This window comes from Notamacropus eugenii, chromosome 6, assembly GCF_028372415.1.
Source record: "Notamacropus eugenii isolate mMacEug1 chromosome 6, mMacEug1.pri_v2, whole genome shotgun sequence".
Lineage (NCBI taxonomy): Eukaryota > Metazoa > Chordata > Mammalia > Diprotodontia > Macropodidae > Notamacropus > Notamacropus eugenii.
In genome coordinates this window covers 374,496,909-374,511,003 of record NC_092877.1, presented here as the reverse complement: position 1 = coordinate 374,511,003, position 14,095 = coordinate 374,496,909, and the positions used below count along the sequence as shown (strand labels likewise).

At 34.9% G+C, this 14,095-nt stretch overlaps 1 protein-coding gene across 1 annotated transcript; it reads right to left on the bottom strand.

Moving 5' to 3' along the window:
• Positions 1-6,327: 6,327 nt before the first annotated feature.
• Positions 6,328-7,284, bottom strand: LOC140510247 (olfactory receptor 5K1-like). The gene has a single exon (XM_072618694.1). It carries the CDS (start codon positions 7,282-7,284, stop codon positions 6,328-6,330), a length of 957 nt encoding a protein of 318 aa, XP_072474795.1.
• Positions 7,285-14,095: the final 6,811 nt, after the last annotated feature.

Genomic DNA, 14,095 nt, shown 5'->3' with positions numbered 1-14,095 from the left:
TGAGCAAAGTCACCTGCCTCTTCTTCGTCACCATTTCTCCTTCAGAGTCATCTGGATCCAATGGCAAGATATAAATCAGGACAACTAGATGGGGCATCCAGATGAAAGAAACTATGGATCAAGTGGTTTAGCAGGAATCTTTCTATCTGTTCTCTGCTCCCTCTCACAGTGGGGATGGGGTGGCAGAGGGAAAAAAAACAAACAACCTTAATACTTGTCTTTTATTGTGTATGTGTGTTTGTGTTTGCATCCTCTCCCCCGCTTTCCTCAGTTTTTATCTCCATCCCTCATTCAATATCTGTTTTCATCTCTCCCTCAGTCTCTCTATGTCTGTTTCTGTATCTGTTTCTGCCTGTTGGTCTGTCTTTCTCTGTGCATGTCTTTCTGTCTCTGTTTCTCTTTGTGCCTCTGTCTTACTTTGTCTCTCCCTTTCAGTCTCTGTCTCTGCATGTTTTCTTGTGCTTTTTGGGCTCTCTTTCAGTATCTGTCTTTCTATTTCTTTGTCTATGCTTTTATCTGTCTCTCTGTTTATCTATCTCTGTCTTTGTGTGTCTGTCCATTTCTGGCTCCATTTGAGTCTCTGAGTTGAGCTCTGTGTCTCTATCTTCCTGTTTGTTGATGTATGTGTGTTTCTCTGTCTTTGTCTTTCAGTAAGCATTACTTCCTTTTAGCTTATTTATCCTGTTTGTTGCTTTTCTGATTCCTCTTACACTGTTTCTTATTGTTCCTAAATGTTGTTCTAGAACAGAAATTCTTAACCTTTTGACAGTCTAGTGAAGTCTATGGGCCTCTTCACAGAATAATGTTTCTGAATGCATAAAACAAAATGCAGCGGACTACAAAGGAAACTAATTTTATTAAAATGCATTATCAATATTTTTCAAAAATAAATCAATGAACCACAGGCTAAGAATTCTTGTAGAGAAAACTGGATTTGACTAAGACCTTCATGCTGCCATCTTTACTGCAACTAATTCCATTTTTTTTAAGCAAACTTTATTTAGCATCACCATAATTGATCTAATATTCTTGAGACATTAGATGGGAATACAAAGAAAGAGAACATATTTAAGCAAGGTCTACTGTTATCCTCCAATTGTGACCTATCTTCCATTATATTCTGGATTGTGTGCATCCCAGGATATGTGGTCCACTGCTCAGCCCCTCTGCAATATGACTTGTTCTCCATTCTTATCCAACTCAAGACAATCAGAATTTGTACAGGTTAACCCTCTAGAATGATGAGGCATTGTACTGATAATGCATTTTTTTCTTATTGTAATGGTATTTTGTTTCTTAATGGTATGATCTTTGCTATCCATTAATAGATCTATGTGATTTACTTAAGTCACATGGAATTCTGAGTCACCTGGGTCAAGTCACCTGGAACAGGAAGGGCTGGAGCTAGAGCAGAACTGAGAGCCAGTAAGTCAGAGAGTAAAAAGAGTTGGGAAAGACAGCAGCTAGTGTGAGTGGGAGAACTTATTTGTGATTTTGTTCAAGGGAGCTGAGTTGTGGGAGAAGACTTGGGGATGGTGTTGCCCCCTGCATTGTGACTGTGTATAGATTTCTTTGTTGCTATGATGGATTGGGCTTTCTCATGTTGAGATTCAGGTTTCTGTTGTTTGAATAAATGTTTTGCTTCTGTCTTGTGGAGAGTCTGTTGTATTTCAAGATTCAGAATTGCTCAGGCATATTCATGGCTGCTGTGAATATCACTTTGGGGCTACAGATATCTCATAAACCCCTCCTTACTTTAACTCAAATATTGTTGCATTAGTATATCAGCCATGCCCATTGAATAATTATTGGGAATTGGAAAAGAAAGAGGAGGAGGTGGGTAAAGTAAGTCCTTAGCATAACTAGTTGTCTCTTTTCTGTAATATACCTAGCTTCTCCCTATTTGTCTAAGCTTAGAAATGATGAGTATGTCCTCATTAGATCTTCTTAGAAGTCACTTAACTCTGTAACATTTATTCTTTCATTCATACATATGTTTAGTGAGCATCTGCTCAAAAAGCATTGTGCCACCCTCTTACTATCAAAACAGCAAATGTCTGTAAATAGACATGAGTTAGAAAGAACTTCTTTAGTTACAGTCTCTAGACATGAATTTTAGTTTGACATATAACAAATCTCATAAGCAAATTCATGTCTATCTAGCAGTCATCTAAAGCAGAGCTTGGCAAAATATGACCCAGAGACAAAATTCAGCTCATCATCTATTTTTTTAACAGCCCTTGAATTATTATTTTTTTTATTCTGGGTAGTACGAAAGCAGACAACAGCTGGGCTTGGCTCCTGGACCATACTTTGCCAACCACTTTGTGCTGTAGAATCTGATCCTCTTATGACTCCTGAGGGGGCATTTCCCTCTTTTTTTATATTTTCCCTCTCCAGGATGTTTAGTCTTGACCTTCTCGAGGTTCCTAATGTGGAACAAAACATCTCTTTTCTCTGTGCCATTGTAAATATTCATCGACTGAAATGCTCTCTCTCTTTTTCTTTACTATCACATCATCTTCCTTCAAGACTCAGCTCAAGTGCTACCTTCAATTAATCAACAACTATTATACCTACTATGTGCCCAACACTGTACTAGGTGCTTGGAACTAAGGGTGAATGAGGAAAACCTGTAAGTACAAAGAATGAACAAACCACACTCAAAATGAGCCTACATTCTAATGAGCGAGACAATGGGAATATATAAAAACATGCATTGTATAAAGATAATAAATACAAATACATAAAGTAGTTAAAGAAGGCAGTTTGGGAGGGAGAGTACAGCAATTAGGGGGTCAGTAAACACATCATGCAAAAGACAGCATCTAAATTGCATCTTAAAGGATGAGTAAGGCTTGATGAGGTGGAGGTTAGGAGAGAGGCTATTTTAGGTATGAGGAGCAAGCAGTGCAAAGGCCCAGAACAAGGTGGAGTGTCATAGGTAAAGACCAGAGAGGTGGTCAGTTTGTTTGTGACCTGCAAGAGGAGAAATAATGTCCAACAAGGCTGAAAAGATAGAGCAGACCAAGGCTGCATAGAGCCTTAAAAGATAAAGGAGGGAGTTTATCTTTATCCTAAAGGCAATAGGAAGCCATTAGAATTGGTCAAATAAGGGAGTCACATGTTCAATTCACTTTCTACGTGAAGTCCTTCCTGATCCCACCAGTTAACAATACTCTCCCTTAACTATCTTGCATTCAATTTATATTTGTTCTCTATATATTTATTTAGGGACACATTGTGACCCAGTGGATGGAGAGCCAACCTTGGAACTAGAAAGACCTGAATTCAAGTTTTGTCTCTTCTATATATTGGCTACATGACCTTCAGCAAGTCACTTAACTTCTCAGACAATGCTCTCAGACTCTAAGTTGAAGAGAAGTTACCAACATGCATTGATGGGAGTTTCCTTATCCAGGAGTTCCATATACTGATGGAAACACAGGTCTGGTTTTACATATATAAATATGTATATTTGTATATGTATATACAAATATACATATTGATATATATATATGTACACACATATGTATGTATATATATATACATGTACATATACATATATACACATGTTATTCATCCTTCATCTACAAAATGATCCAATGGCGTCATAGGTGATGTTTTGACTTGCACATGAATTGGATTTAAGTGATGCAAAATTACACAAAATCATCAGTCTGACTCTCTTCCTGAGTCATCAAAGTCCAGTGCAAAGCAAAAGCCAGACAAGTGGTGATGGCCCTGGATGCAGTGGATGACCTTGGCATATGTGAGTACTATCTAAGGTATCTAAGATATCCAGTTGCCTTCTTTATTTTAAATTAAAAAAAAACAAACCTTTGTTTGACCTTATCCCTTAACCTTAATGGATTTTTTCTACTTCCTTTCACTTATAAACATACTAAAACAAATATTCTCTCTGCTGCCTCCATTTTCTCATCATTCATTTCACTGCAACAACTAGAACATAGAATATTAAAACTTAAAATAATTTTAACTACTTTTATGTCTTATTTTTCTTTAGCTTACTAGTGGCTAAAGTAGTATGAAAACCTACCACCATGATCTCTTGCTTCGGGCCCTGTTGGACTGTGGTGAGCTATCTCCTTCAGTGCCTCTTATTTATATAGAAACGTGGCCATTTCTGAAGTTATGGTTCATGCTTTTCTGTTCCTGGATCTCTCCTCTCTGCTTCATTTTTTCTTTGTTCAACTACGACTTTCATTTGAGTGACTTACTGACCCACCATCATTGCAATTTCTGACTTCTCACTCAAGTTCCAGCCCTCAAACTATAAATGCCAATTGGACATTTTCGCCTGGAATACTGTCACTTAAAAATCAATATATCTTAAATTGAGTGGATGTATGAATGAACACGTCTTCTCAGGAAAAAAAAAACTTTCTTCTAAAGAACCTCATTTATTCAATGCTGCTATTTCACACACAACAATAACCACCATTTTACCTAATCTTCTGAACTTATGATTTTTTTGTCTTCCTCTTCTTCTCCTTTCCCTGAATCACTTTTCTTCCAAAAGCAGTCCCATATTCTTCCATCACACCATTTTGTCCTAGTTTTCACCATCTTATGACAGGATTACTGCAAAATCATCTACATTAGAATCCATGACTTCAGGGAATGATCTACTCTGCCACAAAATTAACTTTTCTAAAACATTGCTTTTGTTGTTGTTTCTTTCCCATTGTACAGTACTCTTCAATGAACTTCAATGGCTTCCTCTCATCTACAGAATAAAGTCTAAGTTCCTCAGCCAAGCCGTCAGGGTCCTCAAGTAACTGCCCTACTTTACTTAACCAAATTTATGGCTCCCTAATGCATACCTCTTCTCCAATCAACTTTCTTTCCTCAGTGTACTTAAAAATCTTGTTCAAAACTTTTCCTCATTCCTTTGCTTAGTCTACTTTTCTTGCTTGAAGTACTTTCTTCAGTCTTCCCTATCCAAATCCTGCTCATTTTTCAAGACCTGATTTAATATGTTTTATAAAGTTCCCCATAATTACACTTGCGTTCATTGATTTCCTTGTCATTTTAATTCTTATAAAATGTCTGAACCTCATAATCTAGCATTTCATCATACTGTATACTGTTTAGTTCTGTTTTATTTTCTGTGCTGATTTCAATGTTAGTCATTTCAGGGAAGGAACTCTGTCTTTAGGACATATTTTGTATTCCTCACAGCAGCAAGAACAGGAGTAAAACAAGAATATTTGTTGTATCAAAGTTTCTGAGGTAAATGCTACAAATTTGTAGCTACTGCTATAAATGAAATTACAACATAAGATGAGTATCTTACATTGTCAATAAGTCCATAAATAAAATAATTTACCCTGGATTCAAAGATGTTACACGGTTTTACTTTCTTATTCACCAAGTAGACAGATAACATTATTTGAGGAAAATATTTCTTTAACTTTTTGACTAATTCAATAATAACCTTGTCTTACTTCATTAGCAATTCACTTAGTTCATGTAAAATGTGTGACAAATAATATTTTCAACACAAATAGCATCATTTAAGCAAGAGTGATGAATTATCATTACAAGATTAATTTGTTAATAGTGACATGAAGATACTCGTGAGGCAACTGCCATCATAGAACAACAAGGTGTGGGATGACTCTTATGACATAATAAGTGTTTTCTGTGTAAATCTACTTTCCAAAGCAATCACTTCAGAAAATTTTCAGTTCAGAACCAAACAGTGCTGCAGAACAGCCTACTCTAAGCAAGGAGTGATTACACTGAAGTCATATCATTAATTCAAGGCTATTTTTAGAGGTCTGGGGTGTGGTGTGGATTTCTTTGGAGAGTTTTGCTTGTTTTTGCTTAATCTGGTTGTATTATTTTCTAGTATTTCTCTATTTTATATTCCCATCATCCATCTTATACTCTAGGGTGTCTTGGAATGACAAGAAAATTTGCAATTTGTACAAAATCTACTCCTATTCCTTAATGCTGACATGTCTTCCTTTACATTTCCTGCAGAATATCACCAACAGTGGTATAGTTCCATGGTATTATTAATAATATTCAACAGATTCCTCTTTTGCAAATTGTCCTCTGATAGTGTGTTAATTTCTTGAGTTTTTTGATGATTAAATCTCTGACACTATCCATTTTGAAAATAGCCTTGCTTTTAGGACTTGAAATAGTATCCTGGTCCCAAACTTCGGTATTCATTAATTAATTTCTCAATTAGACTTTATACTTTCCTGAGTTGGTGTGATCCAAAGTATTTCTCTTCCACTTTTTGGATAATTTTGTTTATGAAAAGCTTAATCATATTCAAACCAAGGAACCTCAGTGTACAAATTTTGTCCCAAATCCCCCTGAGATTTTTTTCTCCATAATTTTTCTGAGGACACTAATTACATCCTTGTTTCTCAGGCTATAAATAAAAGGATTTAAAAAGGGAATTACTATTGTATAAAAAATGGCCACGGGTATGTCTATGGCTCCTTCATCAAGTGCACCTGGCCGAATATACATGATGAGAAGAGAACCATAGAATATTGAGACAGATACAAAATGGGATGCACAGGTGGAAAAGGCTTTGCCTCGGCCCTCCTTTGATTTCATCCTAAAGACAGTCAAAAGGATGTAAAGATAAGACAATAAGATGACTCCTAGAGTGAAGACTTGAATTGGACCTGAGATGATGAATATCATCAATTGGTTAATATAAGGGTCAGTACAAGAGAGTCGGTGTAAAGGAAGAACATCACAATAAAAATGATTAATTTGGTGTGACTTACAGAAAGTTAATCTGAATAGAAAGCCAACATGAATCATGGAATGTAGGCTGCCAGCTATGAGTGATCCTGTGATCATCTGAATGGAGAGTTTCTTTGACATCATGGTGGGATAATGAAGTGGATTACATATCGCCACATAGCGGTCATATGCCATGACTGCCAGGAGAAAACAGGCTGAAGTTTCAGAAAAGCAAAGAAAATAAAATTGTACCATACATTCACGAAGGGAAATCATTCTACCCTTAGAAAAGAAGTTCATTAACATCTTAGGAGTAACTGCACATGAACTAAAAGTATCCATAAATGCCAAGTTACCAAGAAACAAATACATAGGTGAGTGGAGTCGGGGTTCAACTGAAATTAATATCACCAGTCCAATGTTGCCTATTATGGTTATCAGGTAGATTATAAGGAAAAATATGAATAGAAGAATCTTCAGTTCTTGATGACTTGTAAATCCAGTGAGGATAAACTCAGTTGTCAAAGTGACATTCTCAGCCATCTCAGTGTCCTGAAAACAGGGATTCTCGATTCATAGCAGAATGTAACTCAAAACATACCTACTTCTTTCTCCTAACTTCCTTCAGCAGAGTTTAGAGTACAGCCAAGTCCACTTTCCTCTGGTGTTGTATCCTTAATTCTAAAGTATAACCACCTCAATCAATAAACACTCATTAAATGTAAATCACTGTGCTAAGTGCTCAGGATACAGAAAGTGGCAAAAGATGGTTCATGCCCTCAAGGAGCTCACAATTAGGGAAAGGATAGGAAAATAAATATATACAAACAAGATGTATATATCTATATCTATCTATCTATCTATCTATCTATCTATCTATCTATCTATCTATATAGGATAAATAGGAAATGATTTATAGAAGAAAAGCATTAGCATTGAAAGAAATTGCAAAAGGCTTCCTGTAAAAGGTTGAATTTTAGTTGGGACTTGAAGCCAAGGAAATCAATAGGCAGAGGTAAGGAAAGAGAGCATTCCAGGCACAGGGTACAGCAAGAGAAAAAATCTGAAGCCAAGAGATGGGCTATGTTGTTCACTTCCAAGAGAATATTAATTTCTCTCAGCTTCTCTGGGCATAGCTTCTGAAACTTTTATGAGTGCCACATATAAAAGATCTGAATATATTGGCCTGGGCTCTTTTTCCATGGTTTCTATTTCTATTCATTCTATACTGTGTTCAAAAGGTTCCTTTTCAAGGATTTATGCAAGCCTATTCTATTCCAAGGATCAGTGATTGGACTCTGTATTTTCATACTTCAAAAATGATAATAGTTGATTGCCTCCTCCATAGCGGATTTTTTAAAAAATAAGTCTCATTTGCCAATCAGTGATATTCTTTATTAAAGGATAGGGATTGGATATAGTTTTTCATTTGTGTATAGAAGTATATTTATAGAAAAATTCCTTTTCCAATTCAGGTTGGCACTTTCTTTGCAACTTATATGCCTCAACTCATTGAGAAGCAAAGTGATTTCTCCAGGGTCACTTAGATAGCATGTGTCAGTAGGACTTAAACCAAGTCTTCTTAATTCTGAGGTCAATTCTGTTGCCTCTCTTTATCCTTTATTATATGAACTAATTTTTAATATTGCTCACCCTCTTAGGTTTGTCTCCTATTTTTAGTATATTGTTATCTGGAAAATCCTCTATTATTTTGATATTTTAGTTGTCCTTTTCTGGGCTTTCTCTTCCTCTATTGCATCTCCTTTAGAGATCCATCATGATGACTTTCATAGAATTACAAGAGCAAAGATTCCTGCTTTGTAATGAAGTAGAATGGTCTGTTTGTTTTGCTTCCAAAACATTGATCATGTTTATTCAATGCTCTTTTTCAATTCTCTCATCATATTTAGACCAAAATTTTCAAGGAACAACCTATGCAATTTGCCTTATTCTGGGTACAATAATTAGGATTATTTTCCATTACTTCTACTACCTTACATCTATCCACAATTGAAACTGAATCTTCTACTTTCTGCTTATATGGTATCAGCATGAAATTTTACTGTCTTCTGTCTCCTTCAGCTTGTAACTGATTTAGAATATGACTTAGTTTTAATTATGTCTGATCTAAAAAGAGAAGTATCAAAATACCGTTAGAATTCTAGGGGAAAAAATGAAGAATTTCTATATGTTTTGATACTTATAGGTTAGTAATTTAAAGAAGGTTTAGTAAAAATAACTACCCTGATAGCCTATTAAATTATCCAAGGCATTTTGCATTGCTCAGACTTTACAAATTAGAGGGAAAGGAAATCACCACTGCTAATTATTAGCATGTTCACACAGAAATGTGGCCCTCCCTATGGGCATAGGACATGATTAAGGAGATATATGGCCAGTCTCTCGTCATCCCTTCATTCCTTGCTCCCCACCACCAAAATTGTTTTTTGAATCTCCCTGCCTGACATTCTGTAGGACCTTCAATTCCTCCATTGAAATGCCAATCCTATCATTAAAGGGTCAGTCTTTTCCTCCTTTTCCAGTTGTGAAGAACATTGAGTCATCTGTACTGAGTTCTGACTTTAAGGTGTAAAATTGTTAAATTCATCTCCCCTCACCCCAATACCATGTTTTCTAAAGTCACATTTTTCTCTTTAAGTTATTGCAATTAAAAGACCATTGTACTTGGAATTAGGGGACTTAATTTCTCCTTCCTATTCTCTTCCATGGAGTAATCTCCTTTCCAATATGCATATTAATGATGGAATCATGTGTGATTATGGGCAAAATGCTTCATATTTACAAGCCTTCCTATAATTTTTTCCTCTCTAAAATAGGAAAATAGTAATACCTAAATTACCTACTCACTGGATTGATCAGAAGGAAACTCTTTCTAAATTTTAAAGCATAAAAAAGTATGAATTATTGCTTCTTGTTAATTTCTTGGAATTGATTGAGTTCTCATTTAGGGCAAGTCCATTTCTCTCCTACAAAATGGTATGAAGGACAACTTCCTATTCAGTAGAATTTCTATACCAACCCAATTCCATCATACTGCGTTCTTTTAGAGCACGACTAATACAAGCTGTTGAAACACTAAAAAAGAGTTCAAATAGGTTACATTGTCCTATTTATGATTGCTAGGGAATCATACCCACTGCTAACAAAATTTATTTTTTAAATGCCACTGAAAACATCAAATATATTTGGGTTTTTTTTCAGTTTTTATGAAAATAAAAAAAGATAAGTCATATATATGAAGAGAACAACAGTACAGGGCAAAGAACAGGTGAGGCAGATTTGTCTAACGATTTGCCTCTGCCATCTTAAGAATTCTTTTCTAAGGTAGTAATTCGAATATTTAAAGTGAATATGTTTATACTGGTGAAAACGCATTCCAGAACTCACTCTCTCCTGCCTTGTACCTATTAGAATAGCTCTCTTCCCTTAAAGCTCATCTTCAGTGGAACTTTATGAAGTCTTTCCTTATCTCCCTAGGGATTCATTTCTCCCTGTCTAAAAATATATCTTCTTTTTATTTTGTGTATGATTGTATATGCTCATGTCATTTCCCCCAATTGAATACAACCTTCTTAAGGATAGTGACTGTTCCATTTTGCCTTCTGCGTCTTCAGTACCCAACAGTTACTGAAGCTCAATAAATGCTTGTAGATTGACCCATGAATTCAGAAAAGATAAAAACCATCAGAACATGAAATGAAAATTCAGTGCATGAAATTTAAAACTATGGTATTGTAAGGTATGCTTGAATTTTGTTTCCACAGAAGTTATATAAAAATTGAAATTGTAATTCACACTGATGGCTAATGTCAGAGATGAAACTGCTTGTGTAAGGCAGTGGGTGGGGAATGTGGGCTACCTGGAAATTAGCACAGCTACTACTTTTCTTTGTTCTGAAAAGGCCTCTTCCTGTATGTCAATGCCAGATCTAGTTTTGGGGTAAGGGCCATAAACCTGCCTTTATCATTGATTTAACTTCAAACTCATAGGTTTTGTCAATTCCCTTAGCAATTGAAATAAATTATATGAGAAAATATATTCAAGGAGTGAGATTTAGTGAACCCTGGAATAATGACCAGTGGGAGGCAGGCAGGAAATTTGAATCGAAAGCAAGGCATTTAGCCTGGCAATTGTCTGAAGTAAATGTGCTCTCCATTCTGGAGGGACCCTTTCACTATGTATGTAAAATAATTTGTTATCATATAATGAGAATTTTCTTGGTCTCACTATGAGTATTGTTCTTCATTTAAAGTGAAAATGTTTCTCCCAGTATGCTAAAGAAAATTTTAAAGAATGTATTTATTTGAGACACAAGACTTAGAGAATTCTCTGCTCCCACTATCTAGTAGAAAATCAGTTCAAAGTGCACAAGTTCTATGCCATTGAGTAACAATATTCAATTTACTTCTAGAGCTATGTAATGTCTTCTATGATCAAAATACTATGTCAAGTAATAGAATTACAAAGGTAAGAATATGTAGTCCTTATTTCAAGGAACTTACAATGTAGTAAGATTATAAGCCACACATGAAAAAACTAGTTCAACTTATGGCACTTTACCTTCAGAGAAGATATTTGATCACTTTTAGAAATATTTTAGAGACTGAAGGAGGTGGTGGAATCAGAGTAGACTCCATGGAGGAGATGGGAAAGATTTTAGTAGGTAGAAAGATCTGGAGTGCACAGGAAACATGGGAACCCATATGATTCATCTCCTTCCATAAAATAGAAATTAGTGACAGAGGAAACAGACTGATTTGGAAAAAGGACAGTAGCAGAATTTGCCTAGAACTAATAATAAATGTGGGCATAGAGTGAGAAGATTAAAGATAAACTGAAACCAAATTATGGAGAACTTTAAATTCTTTAAAGAGTCAGTGAAATTTGTAATGAAAAATCTAATTCATAGAATTTTAGTATAGGAAAGACTTTTATAGCTCATATATTTCAAGTGCTCCATCTTGTAGAAGAAGAAGCTGAGACAGAGACATTTAAAACTTACCTAAGATCACTTGCTACTTTGAGTCTAGCACCCAGATTTTCTGATTCCTAACCCAATGCTTGGTGCAAATTAATGATCTGCATTTCATATTTTTATAAAATAAGTAGTCAAAATTAAAGTCCAACTCTTATCAAAAGGATCAACTCTCTATCTTAACTAAGCTTAATATTTATGAACTTAATACTGACTATATGAAAAGTTATGATATATTACTTAGTTTTAAATTCACATAATAACTCTCCTTTGATTCAGATTATTTTAAGTGAATTGCAGTAGAAATTGAGTTGTTGTCTACTTCAAATAATGCATTTTAGCAATTGCATTAAGAAATAATAAAATGCCTAAAAGATGAATGTTAAATCCTCTGTAAGCACATGGAGTCACTTTCACAAAATCTCAATCTAATATATTCTTCACCAGGCAGAATTTTTACCATTTTTATTTCCATAGATATTATTCAGAATAAAACAACAGGTCACATTTACAAAGCACCTTCCTCAAAACAGCCTTCTGATGTTGGTCATTTAATGAATGTCATAGAATCATAGGTATGGAACTGAAAGTTCTGGAACTTTTGAAATCATTTAGACAGGTAATTACCAACCTTTTTAGTCTCAGGATTTATTTATTTATTTATTTGAGGATACCCTCAAGGGTTTTTGTTTATGTGGGTTATATCTATTGATATTTACTATTTGAAATTTCAACATCTTTTTATGATTACAAAAATTGTTTTGACCTCAAAGATCTCTTTAAAGAGTTTTGGGGAATTCCAGAAGAACTCCTAATAGTTCAGCCCACTCACTTTAGGAAATGGAACCAGAATAGTTATTTGCACAGGGTCAAACAAGTACTCCTGATTTTAGAGATAAAGAGGTTGAATGAACTTGAGAGACACAGGGAGTGAATGGAAGAATGAAAGTCAGATGCAAATCTCCAAATTCCAGTAACAGAGTTCTATCACAGCTTGCTACACTGCCATTCAATGAGTGAAAATACCTTACTCAAGGTCATATAAAATACTACATTATTTGGTCTAATTTGAGACTCACAAATATGGAAGCATGGGAATGAGGGGAAATGGAAAGGATCCAAAGGGTGTTAGTAATTAAAGGGAAGGAATTTATGTCTTGTGACAATGATACAGTAGATTGTTGATATTTGGCCTGAAGTAACTAAACCTGGTGGGACATTTTCTAACTACAAGCTCTCCAAAGTCACTTACTTTTAAAGATGTTAGGTGTAAGATACTTACTTTGAGAAATTCATTGAAAACAGAATCTTAAAATGCTTCTCAAGTAACTTCAGTTAGCTGTCAATGCTAGCAGAGGGTAGAAATGCACAAAAATAGTTGGGAATTATTAGAAATTCATTGTGTTAAAGAGTAGGAAACTTCTCAATTCAAGGTGAAAAATAAAATTTTGTTTAGTAAATATAGTAGCTATGTTGGTATCTTGCATACACAACCCATTTTTCATCTCTATGCCTTTGAAATAGACCTTCCCCATGAGTGGAATTTGTTCCCTTTTCATCATCTTCTACTTTTTGAAATCCCTGGTTTCCTTCAATACTCAGTACAAGCATCCGTTTCTACAAGACTCTAGTCCTCTTCCCTCCTCCAACTATTAATTTACTCCCTCCTAAAATTGTCTTACATTCATCTGTCATGTATCATGTGTATAGGTACATATACATGCAGATGTATCTGTATATATATATATGTATATATATATATACATATATATATATATATAAATATATATATCATATCATCTCCACTATTGTACTATGAGGTACTTGAAAGTAAAGGCTTTAGTCTTTGATCTCGAATATATAGCTTAAGGACTGACACACAGTATGCAATTAATAAATACTTGCTGAATGATATGTACATCCTGTGTATTTCATTTACATGGAGAGAAATATGGAAGAGAGGGAAGAAAGATGGAAAGGGAGAAAGAAGGTAGGGATAATGACAGGCAGAAAAAATGAGAAATGAACGGAGGCACAGGGAGAGAGACAAAAGCTAAATGAGAAAAGAACAGAAAAAGATGAGTTCTGAGAAGGGCATGTGTTATTCCTTTTAAAAGGTCCTACTGGTTGCTTAACATTTTAATTTTTTATCTCTATAACTGACATCAACAGAAAACAGCCTAAAACTTCTATAAACAGGAAATGGAGCTTTAATACTTTTCCCACAAAAGAAAAAATGATAATTATGTAAATCACTGCACATTTACTCTGATACAGTTGAGAGATCCAGAGGAAAGGGAGGCTTACCTTTGGAAATACAGAGATAAATGCAACAATGGTCACTTCTTTGTGCTGATT

Coding starts and splice junctions, on each gene's coding strand:
- LOC140510247 (XM_072618694.1), bottom strand. CDS start 7,284: ATGGCTGAGAATGTCACTTTGACAACTGAGTTTATCCTCACTGGATTT.